We start from the raw sequence: 13,392 nt of genomic DNA on the forward strand, positions 1-13,392 counted from the left end.
GTGTTTTGTGCCTGGCTCTGGAAGGGGTGAATGGCTCCTAGGGCAAGGGTTCTTAGACTTCCCTGTTGGTGACCCCTTTCACACAGCAAGCCTCTGAGTGTGACCCCCCCCCCCTTATACATTAAAAACATTTTTTAAAATATATTTAACAACATTGTAACTGCTGGAGGCTAAGCAGGGTTTGGGGGTGGATGCTGACAGCTCGCAACCTCCCATGTAATAACCTCATGACCCCCTGAGGAGTCCTGACCCCCAGTCTGAGAACCCCTGCTCTAGGGGCTAGAGCAGGAGACTGGGAGCCCAAATTCCTGGGTTCTAATCTTGGCTCTGGAAGGGAAGTGTTTCCTACTGGATAGAGCGAGTTTTGGAAAGGTCCAATTGAAACGGTTCGTTTTGATGTTTCTGAAATATTTCAATTTTGTTTTTCAGGCTGGAGTCACAAAATTGGGGGAGGAGGCGTTGCCTCCCTTCTTGTAGCTTTAGGTCAGTGGTTAGGGCTCTCCCTTGGGATGTGAGCGCTGGGTGACGGAGGGTGCTGGTGCATAGAGGATATGAGTTTGTTACAGCCCCCACTTGGGTGGTTTGGTTGTCTACCTCCTGCTCTGGCAGCCCCTGCTTTCAGCTCCAGAGGGCCCCAGTTCAACCTGTGGTGGGTAACATGCACTCGCAAATGCTTCACCTCTGAGGTTGTCCAGGTCATGGCATTTGCCTCCAGGTTCTCTTCCCTGCTCCTGCCGACGGGAGCCTGGCCCTGTCATGGAAGAGGACTATCAGGAGTGGAACATGAGAATCCCCTGACTGAATTAGATCTGCAGGGTCCCATCCAGCCCCACATCTCATCTGTGACGGTGGCCAGCACCAGCTGCTTCAGAGGAAGGTGCCGGATCCCTGTAGTAGCAGATGAGAACGTGGGTCAGGCCCAGAAGCGTGAGGTTTAAGAGCCGTTGTGTGTTCCAACTCTGGTCCCTAGCCCTGTCCCAGCCCTCTCCTCGCTCCTCCCAAATCCCTCTCCTCCACCCCTCCCCCACCCCTGGCCTTTCTTTTTTTTTTTTTTTTTTGCCTGTTCCTCCCCCTCTTAGCAGCTTGGGTCTCAAGCCTGTTTACATTCCCCAGCAGCGCACAGCCTGGTGCGTGCATGACGCTCTCCCTTGTCCGAGTGTGAGGGTGAGTCCTGTTCTGGATTAAAGCTAGAAAGATGGGTTGGGCTGATGGGCTGTTTTCATTCACTGTCTAATTCTTCTACTAAAGGTACAGGCAGGATGCACACAAGGCCAGGCAGGGCTGCGTCATCGTCAATTACTTGTTTGATCCGTTTGAGAAGGAGGCTGCATGTGGGCTAGGGGTTAGGGTCCTGGGTGGGGATTTGCGGGTTGTATTCCTGGCTCCAGGAAGAGTGTGGGACCTGCTGGTGAGAGCAGGGGACTTGACGTCAGGACTCCTGGATTCCCAGCTCTGCCACTTATTCCTTCGGTGACCTTCGGCAAGTCACTTCATCTCCCTTTGCCTGAGTCTCCCCATACGTAAAAAAAAAACGCCCCCAAACCCCACACTCTACCAAAACAATACTCAATTCTCCCCCTGGGGAGTGGGTGAGAGAGAGAACAAACCACAGAGGCCAGATGTTACGTTGCTTAATTTACACCTGCTTAATTGTGGCCCCAGCAGGAGAATCCTACCGGGGGTGGGGGGGGGGAGGGGGCGCGGGCGCGGTTTGCTTTGCTTTTCAATCACTTCCCTGATTCTGGAGCTGTGGCTCTGAGATGGGCGCTGGCCTCTTGGAGTGATTGTCTGGGGAAAGGCTGGCCCTGGGCTGGGCTGTCCTCACCCCCCCGCCCCTCCCTGCACACCCCAGGGGGAATCCTCCTGTGTTGTGTACACTCCCCCAGGTTTCCATGGGAGCGCTTCTCACCCTGGACCTTATCAACTGACTGCCTTCTAGATCAGCTTCTTCGCTAGATATTTGTACCAACCCCGTTAGCTCCTTGCTGGCTCGGTCCGGCCTGCTGAGTGGTTACATAGGTGCTGGGTCCACCCAAACTGCCCCTTCCCCAGGGCTCCTAGAGCACCCTTCTCCAAGCCAGATCCTTCCTCTCCCTCCACACATGAGTCCCCATTAGTCTCCCGCTCCCAGCTGCCAGCCCAATGCTCTTGATTCTTCCCTACCCTCCAGATGTGCCCAACGTTACATACTGAATTGGTATCAGAGCTGGGAATAGAAACCAGACTCGTTCCCTGTCCCTGCTCTAACCAGGAGACAATTCCCCCTTCCCAGAGCTGTGGATAGAACCTAGGCTCCTCCCAGTCCCATCCTCTATCACACTAGTGAAAAGAGAGCTAAATGTACCCGGAGTCCTGACTCCCAGCCCCGCATGTTCTAATCCCTAGAGAGGCCATGCTCCCCTTCCAGAGTTGGGATGGAACCCAGGAGTCCTGGCTCCCAGCCTCCCAGCTTTAACCAATAGACACCACTCCCCTCCCAGAGCTGGGAAATGGATCCCAGGCTCCCTGTCCCCTCTTCTAACCACTAGCTCATGCTCCTCTCCCATTTTGTGCTCCATCACTATATATGGAAAATTGGTAACTGGCCCTAGGACAATTCAGCAAAGATCTGACAGCAGATAACGGGCTGAAAGGGAGGAAAGTTCTTGTCGGCTGGCTGTGTGTGGGCACTCGAAAACAGGAAAGCGGCTGAGCTCATCCCGTTCGCCCCGGGGCGGTAGCTAGGAAGTGTGTATGTCTGGTGGGGGGGAAGAGGACACTGCAGGCTGGCCACAAGCGCGGGGGGCCTCAGTGCAGACCGAGACTGGAGCAGATCTCTACAGGAGCAGGTGAAGAGGGTGAGACTGTGGCAGCTAGAACAGAGGGGTGGGGCTGATCACACATGGAGGAAAACGCACAGTTTGGTTGGTGACTGAGCAGGGCTAATAGGCATGGCGCTGAAGATGGCTGTAGCGTGGGCAGCATGATCTAGTGGAGAGGGTGCTGGGCTGAGCCTTGGGACTTCTGGGTGCTATTCCTGGCTCTGCCACTGACCTGCTGCATGACCTTGGGCAAGTCATGTCCCCTCTCCGTGCCTCAGTTTCCCTCCTGCCCTTTGTCTGTTTTAGACTGTGAGCTGTTCTGGGCAGGGCACATCTCTCACTGTGTGTCTGGTACGGCATGTAGAATGTTGAGGCCTCTAGGTGCTACTGTAATAATATATTGTAGCCAGGGGTCTGTCCATACTAGGGCTCCCAACGTTGCAATGTAATTAACCTCCCACCTTCCCTGGGCCATCAGCAGGGTGTGAATGAAGGATCTGCCGCACAACTATCTGCTACTTGAACTAAAGGAGTAACTCCATTAGTTGGCAGCAGCAGTAGGCTGTTATCTTCTATGTGCAGATAGGGCCATGACTAGGGCTCTACCAAATTCACGGCCACGAAAAGCGCATCGCTGACGGTGAAATCCGGTCTCCCGCCATGAAATCTGGTCTTTTGTTTGCTTTTACCTTAGACTATACAGATTTCATGCAGGAGACCAGCGTTTCTCAAATTGGGGGTGCTGACCCAAAAGGGAGTTGCAGGGGGCAGGTCACAAGGTTATTTTAGCGAGGGTTGCAGTATTGTCACCCTTACTTCTGTGCTGACTTCAGAGCTGGGGTGGCCAGAAAGCGGGAAGTATTCCCCACCCCATAAGGCTGCCTTTCTTATCACTTGTTAGGTGTCTTGAGATCCTAATCTGGAAGACACAGTAAAGAGAAAGGCAAAGTCTTTATTATAAATACTAGAGACACTCAGAGAGGATGGGTGGCCTTGTGGCTAAAGGCAGTAGCTTGGGATTCAGGAGATCTAGGTTCAATTCTTGGCTGTGCCACAGACTCCCTGTGTGACCATGGGCAAGTCGTTTAGGGTACGTCTAGACCTCAGTCAGTGGCTATGATTGCAGCTTGAGCTGACATACCCCAGCTAGCTCTGGTCCTGGAACAGTGAAGCTGCAGCAGCCAGGAACTGCAGTCTAGAGACATACTGTATCTTTAATCTCCCTTGGCCTCAATTCCCCATCTGTAAAATGGGGTTATTTATTTATCTTAATGTAATGTTCCTTCCTTTGTCTCATCTAAATAAGCTCTTCAGGGCAGGGACTGTCTCTTACAGTGTCAATGCAGCGCCTAGCACCGTCGAGCCCCAATCTCTGCTGCGGTCTCCATGCTGTACGATCGCAGGAATAATAACAACAGGGCAGAGAGCAGACGTGGCCTTTCGGATCTCGTGGGGCTGGTCGGAAACTTCTCTCTCACAAATGGAACTGGAAGCTAGTGAGAGGGGATAAACGTGGCCTTTCTTTTTTAATAGTATCACTTTTGTGAGTGCACCTGAAAAGTGTGGGCTATCAAACCAGCAGCCAGTTAAGCCCAGGAGCTCCAGCCCCAGCAGGTGGAGAATGTCTCATGGACTCCTCAAAGTACCATGTGAGCTTTTCAGATAACACCAGGGGCTGGGCGTCTTTTTTTCTCTTTTTTCTTTCTTCATTCTGACTCAAGGCCATTGCACTGAAAGCAGGTCACTGTCTGTGGAGGGTTTTTGTTTTTAGCACCATGACCCCACATTGACCTGTGAGTCAACAGTCTCTGGGTAAGAGCACTTAAGTGGAAATCAAAGGAAAGGAATGTTTGAGCAGCTCTTTATGATGGTCTCTCTGCAACTTACAAATTTCAGGCAGTGGCCAGGAATCATTAAAGCCACTTCTTGGGCTAAGTCTTCCCAGGTGTGAAGATCATCAAGACCTGCAGAAATGACAGCAGTCGTAGTCTAATCCAATTTCTGTACTTGGCTAATAAGGCATCCGATTATTATTATTATTTTATTATTATATAAGGTATTACCATAGCATCTAGGAGCCTTCACCATGGACCAGGACCCCATGGTGCCAGGCGCTGTACAAACACAGAACAAAAATATAGTCCCTGCCCTACTGTAAGCATTTTAAGGGCCAGATCTCAGCTGGTACAAGTCAGCACAGCTCCACTAACTTCAACAGGGCTCTGCTGATTTCCAGCAGCTGAAGACTGGGAAAGTAAACTGGACTAAAACTGGGAGGCCGGGTAGCCCTCTGCCTTGGGTAGCTTAGACACAACAAATCCTGCATCTTGGCAGGGGATTAGACTAGATGACCCTTGTGGACCCTTCTAACCCTATGATTCTATGACTTTTGGGGCCCATTCTTCAAGTTCTGTGGTTGCTCTTTGCATTTCTCTCCTGGAAGTCAATTAAGCGAATCTCTCTTCTGTTTATGGTCAGTTTCACTTTCGGTGCTGTCTGTGCAGGAGTGTTTGGGTTGCAGACAATGGTGGGGGAGCGATCAAACGGCTTCTGGGGTGGATACAATCTAATCGGTTTGAGGTTTTGTGAAATGCTTTTGGGTTGTTGGAATTTGGAACCAAGCTTAAGTGGATGGTGCTCCTGGACTGGTGGATTTCCTCTAGAAACGATGTGAATTTCATTACCGCAAAGACCTTTTGTTGGCTATATCCAGTTTACTCTCTCACTCTGCACGATTGTAAAATGAGGAAACTGAGGCCCCGAGAAGTGATGACTCACCTGAGGTCACGCAGTGAGTCTGTGGCAGAGCAGTGAATTGAACTTGGGTGTCTCAAGTCTCAGGCTAGCGCCCTAACCACTGCACCCTCCTTCCTCTGGGAGGTATTAACCCCTATTTTACAGCAGGGGAAACTGAGGCATGATGACTTGATCCAGGCCACACAGTGAGTTGGTGTAAAAAACTAGGATGAAAGTGCAGGCGTGGCCAGCTCTAACCACTGAACCACACTGCCCTTCAATGTAACTTCAGCCCTAATGATTGATTGCTAAATGGCAGCTCTAGGTTGCTTTCCAAATGCTGAATTCCCCTCTTTGCCATTAGGTATCAACTACGTTCCCTGCCCAGTGTGATTCCCCTCCTATTTTCTGTCGGTGTCAGAAATGCCAGGCGAGCTGTAACAGGTGCTGCGATTGCTCATCAGATCTGGATCTCAGTCCAGCAGTGAGCTGCCTTGGATGCTGTAACATGTTTACATGGGAAATGCACCAGGGGAGGGACAGAGACCAGCAGGAAGAGGCGGATGGTTTGGTGGTTAAAGCACAGGCCTAGGCGTGGGGACACGTGAGTTCTATTCTTGCTTCTGCCACAGACTTCCTGTGTGATTTTTGGTTCAGGTCCTTCAGCTGGAGTTTGCAAAGGAGCCTAAGGGATTTAGGAGCCTCAGTTACATTGGGTTTAGGCGCCTTCACTTCCTTGGGAACCCCCCTGCCACAGTGTGCTGAATGAGACTGGAGAAAGAGGGTCAGGTTTCAGGAGGGGCCTCGTTTGGTGTGACACGGAGAGCTCAGCAGTGCAAGCTGGGCAAGCCAGGCTGCTCAGGACAAACACAAGCCCGCGCTGTTTGCAATGCTGACCTCTCTGCCGTCTCCATAAAGGTCTTCCTACAGCTCCACTGTATTGGTTTTTCTTTAAACATGGGCTAGAAGTGTGCTGCCTTCCACCCGCCTGGACCCGCCCTGCCTTGGGCTTTGATGGGAACCGGGCATTGAGGGTGGGCTGAGATTCCTGGGAGAAGGAATTTCCTGGCAGGCTGCTGGACCCCCTCTGTCCCGGGGTTGCATAAGACACCTCCTCCCACTTCTCAGAAGGGCGATGCTGCTGTCGGCACAGGACAGTGGTGTGGGAAGAAGGAGCAATAAATGCTGATGGTGCTTATGCTGCACGATGGGAAGGCTCCCAGACTGTGCCCCCTGTTGTCAGGTCCCCCCAAAGAAAATGGTTCAGCGGGTAGGATAGCAAAGGTCCGAGTTGTTGCTGTTGGTATTGCAGGAGCACCTAGGAGCTCTAGTCCTGGACCAGGACGCCACGGGGCTGGAAGCTGCAGAAACACAGAACAGAAGGATGGTCCCTGCCCCAAGGAGCTCGCAGCCTAGGTATGAGACACGAGACAACAGATGGATAGAAAGAGACAGAGGCTGGACTCCAGGAATGGACATGAGGAGGGATAGCTCAGTGGTTTGAGCATTGGCCTGCTAAACCCAGGGTTGTGAGTTCAATCCTTGAGGGGGCCATTTAGGGATCTGGGGCAAAAATTGGGGATTGGTCCTGCTTTGAGCAGGGAGTTGGACTAGATGACCTTCTGAGGTCCCTTCCAACCCTGATAGATTCTATGAATGTACCCTCTTGTCTCGGGAACTTATTAGAGACCCCTGAGCGGCGTGGTCTTTGCAAGGAGGGGCAGGCCCACGCACACACAAAACTTGTCCATTTAACCTGCGACCCAGGCACCATGCGTGGTGTGTGTGTCTAGGGGCAGAGAGGGGGTGGGTCCGGCTCCTCCTTTCCTTCAGAATTCTTTGCCGTTTAATGAGTAACTCAGGTGGCGAGATGAGAGGGGGGCCCTTGGCTTGGGGAGATTTTTTTCTGCTTTCCTCTTCGCGCGCTGGAATATCCAGGGCTGGTAACTCCACCCGCTCTTGGGCCCGTCTTGTGCCATCCTCCCAGCTCCTTGGCAAAAGGCACCCCCGTTTCCAGTGTCTGCCCCAAGCCACGCTAGGGCTGGAAGGGGTGCGTGCTCCCCATCTAGGGGCGTGCGCTCTCATGTGTGCTCCACTGTGCTGTAGCGAATGGGCCTGAAAGAGGGATCTTTAGGAGGAGTGAGCGATAGGTGACCTACCCGCCTCTTACAGCCCTGGCTGCTGCTCAGGTTGGCTGTAGGGGCAGCTGCCTGTTTAGCCATGCTGCTGCCAGTATCCGCCTGGAGCGCCCCCATCTGCCTAAGAGGGAGTGAGCTGTCCAGAGGAAGCCAGAGTAATTCAGCCCCTTGAGCCTTGAAGGGCCTGATCCAAAGTTGAAGCCAATGGAAAGACTCCCAGTGACTTCAGGGGGCTTCGGCTCAGGCCCTCCATTCAAACTCCCTGGCTGGAGGAAGCATTGCAATGAGCAGCTAAGGGGGGTGAGTTGCCATCACATTCATGCCTGGAATGGGACCTGCTCAGCTCTGTGTGTCCTAAGCCCTATACTGCTGACCCACCAGTTCTCCTTTAGCTCAGGAAGCAGCAGGCCCGGCGCTGTCAGCTCAAGAGGAGCTGAGTTTTGTCCCTGCCATGTCCGTGAAGTGCCAAGTGGCGAAGTCTCAGGCAGGAAATACCCAGTGTGGCTACAGACCCATTAAAGCCTGTCTCTTGGGAAGGAGAGAGATGGGATGGAGAGATTGCACGAGGTAGAGGCAGGGAGGAGTGTGTGTCAACTGGATAGTATCCCAGAGGAATTCCCAGCTCTGCTGTGAGCCCTTTGGAGAGGGGGGCTGGGCTAGTGGTTCAAATTCTGCTTTGCTGCAGCTCCCCATGTGACTGTGAGTAGCTCACTTAGCCTCATGGAGCCTCAGTTTCCCCAGCTGTGCAATGGGGATAACAACAATGCCATGCATCCCAGGAGGGTTGTGAGGATAAACACATAACAGATGGTGAGGTACTCGGCTACTGCAGTGATGGGGGGTGAGTACGACAGACAGGAGCTTGGCTAATTGCTTTGCCATTTGGGGATGGGCGGAGTCCTACTTTCCCTGAGCGCCTGGCAAGGAGTCGCTGGGAATCAAGGTCTCTTCACCCCACAGTGCCCAGCTGCTGTGTTTTGGGAGACCCAGTCAAGAGCCACTGGGGGCAGGGATGCTGGAGCCCCAGATTCTTGGCCGATTCGTCTCCTGCCGGCATTCCCCCCTGAGCTGTAGGTCAGCCCCTTGGGGGAGGCTCTGGTGTGGTTTACGACATGCTTGCTGAATGGGTCTGTTGAAGGGAGCATGAGGAAATGGCCAACAAGGGCAGTTCCTCTTTACGACTGTAATAAGCTTTAAAGTCCACTTGAAAGGTGGCTGCTTCCATGGAAGAGCTCATAAAAAGAGTGTGTGTGTGTGTGGGGCGGGGGGGGGGGAAGGTTTGGTCAGGGGGCACAGGATCAGCTGTAGCAACCAGCTTACAGGAACCTCCGTTTTCCATCAGCACGCCCAAGTATGGCAGGATAAGGCTTGACAGCTGGGTTGTAAGTGGCTCCAATCCTGCGTAGAGCCGCAGCGCCGTACTGGCTGACTCTCACCCGTGAGTTAGCCCACGGGGCTCCTATCAGGTCGAACAGGCAGATGGAACTAGGGTGGGAGAGAGGGGAAACAACACACACCAGCAAAGGGCGGAGTTCCCGGACCCAGTGTGTCTGGCGTTGCTGGCGGGGAGGGAATGGAGCAGGCTGGGAACTTCCCCCCCAAACTTTGTCCTCAGCTACACGGGCAATAGCAAGACACACAAGAGGCTGCCCACTGTGGATGTACCCTCACCCTGATCTGACGGGACCAGCGAGCCTGGTTCTGTCCCAGCATGTTCCGGTTTTTCCCATGCTCTAGCCTGGAAATATGGAGCCTTAAAACGGGCAACTGAGCTGTCCTCCTTTCATGCTCAGTAGCTCCCCGTGCTCCTCCTCCTCCCCCTACATCCAAGTCAAGCGGGCACAGCAGTGTCCATCAGCCGTGCCACCAAAACCACTGAGCCCCGGATGGCGGCTCTGGCATCAGTACCCCCCGGGCTGGCAGGGGTGGGACTAGGCCAGCTCTGGCACAAGTTTAGCGGGGAGGGGATGACGGGCCCCTGCTGGGTGAGGAGTGCCCCAGGGTCCTGGCCATTGATAATCTGGTCACCGTAATCCCCAGGATCTGCCCTGAGTAGGGGCAGGAGGGCAGCTTGGTCTCTGGGGGCCTGTCCAGTCCCCTGGCAGCGAGGGGGCTGGTCGGTGATGGCGATGGCTTTGGGGTTGCGGATGTTGGCAGAGCTGAGAACCCACCAACTTGTTTCCTGTAGGAGCTGGAGACTGCTGGGTAATGACAAGCGTAGGGGCAGGGAGCAGGCACCGGTCTCAGGGTGAAGCTGGAGTCAGGGTTGAGGGGTCAAGGGGTGAGCCGGAGTCATAGCCAGGTGGTCAGGAACCAGACGGGAGTGGGGAGGCTGGGGCTGGAGCAGAAACTGTGTGGAGGGGGGGTCTCTGGGACCAGCTGAGCTCACTGGGTTGCCTAGTGGTCAGGCTGGAGCTGACAGGCCCCATCGGGCGGCCATCCGATGGGAGTGACCCCAAGTCACCCTTAGGAACCCCCTACTCCTCCCTACCCACCCCCAGCCTGCTCTCTGTGACTGTGCTGCTTGACTCAGCCTGGGCCTGACCCCTCTGCCCTGTCTGTCCCCCCTCCAGCGTCCGTCCGTCCCCGTGACTTGAGGATGAACTGCCCCGAGCAATCCCCGGGAGCCTGCGACGGCGCCCCCTGCAGGGCCCAGGGCCAGAAACGCCGCTGCATGTCGGCCGTGGAGCAGGGCTCCTGCCCCGACGGCAACCCGGCGGCGGATTGGGAGGTGGAGGAGGAGGAAGACGAAGACCGTTTCCTGGGCGTGCTGCTGCGGAGGTCGTGCGTGCTGAGGGCCTCCTTCCGTGAACGGGACTCCTACCGGCGCCACAGCTGGGAGCCGGGCAAGAAGCTGCAGAGCGCCTCAGACTACGACCAAATGAGGTACCCAGCCTGGCTTATGGCACCCTCTCTCCCTTCCACGGCCTGGAAGCCTGGATCCCTCACCCCACTCCTGCCATCTTGGCACCAGACTCAGAACCTAAAAAATGTGCTTGCCGCTTGACATTAATGGTGATGGGGGGTGGGGCATTAACCCCTGGAACTGGCTGCTGCAGGGTGGTGGGTGGGGTGTGTCTAGCTGCTGGGGTGTATTACTGGTGGAGATGGGGTGTTGACACCGATTGCAGAATGTTATGTGGGCAAGGGTGTGGCTTGTGGATCTTGTTTCTGAAGGGTATTTTTGGGGCAGGCAGTGTGATGTTAACCCATGGAACTGGCTGCTGCGGCTTGCTGGGCCTATCTGCTGAGCAATACTACTTACTACTGTTAACCTGTGGAATTGCTTGCCACAGGACTGCACAAAGCTTGGCAAGACCATTGAAAGGCTTAAACCACGTGGCTCACACTCAGTGATGCCGCCTGGAATAAAAATCTCAGAGGGCTCCCCATCCCTCTGCTGCAGGGCAAACCACAGCCCCTCTCCAGGCCTCAGTTTCCCCAGCTGTGAAATGATGCTGGCCTCCTTTTTAAAGTGCTTTGAGATCTACTGATGGAAAACTTTGTATCAGAGCTAGGTATTCGTGTTCTGTGTCTGTGAAGCACCTTGCACAGTGGGGCCCTGGTCTGTGGCTAGGACGCCAATCCAAATAATAATAATAGACCATGGCTCTGTCCTGCTGTGGCCGCCCCCACACTTCCTGTGCTAGCCTCTGTCCACTAACCATCTGCCCCTTTCTACTTGGTGCATGCAACTCTATTGCGTTGGCTTCCCTGTGGACTGGCTCCCATGGACTGGTCTCAGATGGGGTTGGGGGTGTGGGCTCTGATCCGGGGGGGGGGGGGGGCTGCAGCTCTGTTGTTTCTGATCTTGTCTGCCTTTGTTCAGCGGCTTTGATTTCTTTTTATCTCCCCTCGGCAGCTCGGCCCAGCGAATGGGCCCTGGGATTGATGGCAACGGCCAACAAAGCGTCACTTTGGCAGCTGGCCCGGCTTGAGCCCACACGCTGGGCTCTGCCCTACGGGGCTGATAAGCCGACCTGCTGCTTTATCTTGGGAGCTTGTTGGCTTTTGCCAGCTAAGCAGAGCCAGGCTGGGCCAGGGGTTGGATGGGAGACTGAAGTGCTCCAGGGATTCGGGGTTTAGAATTTGAACAGGTCGGGATCCAGTTCAGGCCTTTCCCTCGAAAAAGGGCAAATGTCCTAGGATGTCCACGCGAGGCGTGTCTAGTAGAGAGAGGGAAGTATTAACGCCAAGCTGCTGGTAAGACATTGTCGGGCATCCTGTGTACAAGTCTGGTCAGCCGAATTCAAGAGAGATGAATTCAGATGGTGACAAGTGCCGAGAAGGGATCACGAGGGGTCCGGGGAGCCGACCTTACAGGAGGAAAGTCTCTGGCTTGTTCAGCGTGGCACAACCAGGGCTGAGATGGAGGGGATCTGGTGACTCTCTGTGAAGACATTGGGGTGAACCCCACGGAGGGGGGATGAGCTAAAGGACAAATGTTGGCGTGAGATCAAAGGGGGACAAAGTGGCTATGAGTAAACTTCACCTGGGAATTATAAGGTTTTCCCACCATCCGAGGACGGAGGGTCTGGGACAGCCTCCCAGTAGCTAGGGGCAACAACCTAACTAGCTTTAGGAGGTGCTTCATCGGTTTCTGAAGGGGATGGTTGGAGGGGCTGCCTGTGACAGCCCGGGCTGGACCCAGTGGTCCCCTCAGGTCCTGTGTTCCGGTCCTGTCTCCAAGTAAGCAGATGGCTCCCCCTGCTGGTAGCTTGAGGTAATTGCGCGCTCAGTGGGTCACCTGCCCGTGGCAAAGACAGAGGCCTTCTTCGCTGAGAACCGGGTCCCTTGTTCCACAGTATTTCAGCTCCCCAATAAAGCCATGCATGGCAAGATCCAAGCCCCGGTGTCTGTAGCAGAGGCCGTGCCCCCTGCTTGCGTGATGGGGGAGCCGGCCCCTCTGATCTCACCCTGCCACGACGCCCACCCCCCGGCCCCTTGGTGAGTCCGGTTGAAGTGAAGACCGTTTTGCTCCGAGGGGAGCATTGGGTTTTTCTCATTCTGAGAGTGGCCGGCTCAGGCTGATGATTGGCTTTTTCGTCTGCTGTAAAGAGGCAGCTTTGAAAAATAACCAACCCCAAACCACCACCCCACTTCTGCAAACAGCGTGGAGCCCGGAGCAGGAAGTCAGGCTCTGAGATCCAGAGACCGATTCTAGAGACGCATCGGCATTTGGGGAGTAGGGGGAAGGGGAGATTGCGACGGGGGCGAGGGAGGGGTTCATCCAGGGGCCATGTTCAGCAGGCTGTGGTGAGTAGGTTGTGGTCTGTGGGAATGATTTCTATGTCAATTTCGCTATTGGTCTCTGAGCTAGGGGTGGGTGGGGGTCGGGGGGGCTGTGGTTAAGGTAAGCAACCTGGGTGTTGGAGACCTGGGCTCTGTCCTGGCCTCTGCTCCCTTGGGTTGCTTTAAGGATCCAGTGCTGTCTGCAAAACTTGAATTAGGATTCAGCTTTCCCATGCTGAAAGATGGGGGAGAGGGTGGGTTGTTGGACCCTTTTATGGGCAAGGGGTGTTCCTGCCTTGCCCCCCAGAGGCCAGGAAAGAGCAGCACGATCCGAGATGCAGCTGGTTGTGACCTCCCTGAAAAAGAATGGGTTTTTATTTTGAAGCCAGCAACAAGAGTCAAACCTCCCACTATGCTGGTGTGAAACATCTACTACTAAATCCCCCAGGGGGACGGATTAACCCTCGCCGCCCCTGCAGAGGCAG

The 13,392-nt window shown here is 54.6% G+C and overlaps 1 protein-coding gene across 2 annotated transcripts in view; it reads left to right on the forward strand.

Annotated features, from left to right (window-relative positions):
• Nucleotides 1-13,392, forward strand: part of ARHGEF2 (Rho/Rac guanine nucleotide exchange factor 2) — a 130,337-nt gene that overhangs the window by 9,400 nt on the left and 107,545 nt on the right. For both annotated transcript variants that reach the window (XM_073322498.1, XM_073322499.1), the window contains exon 2: nt 10,249-10,561. In XM_073322498.1, the coding sequence (XP_073178599.1) occupies nt 10,275-10,561 (287 nt within the window). In that variant the 5' untranslated portion in view covers nt 10,249-10,274. The remainder of the gene's footprint in view (nt 1-10,248; nt 10,562-13,392) is intronic.

The sequence above is a fragment of the Lepidochelys kempii genome, chromosome 24 (genome assembly GCF_965140265.1).
Source record: "Lepidochelys kempii isolate rLepKem1 chromosome 24, rLepKem1.hap2, whole genome shotgun sequence".
Classification (NCBI taxonomy): domain Eukaryota; kingdom Metazoa; phylum Chordata; order Testudines; family Cheloniidae; genus Lepidochelys; species Lepidochelys kempii.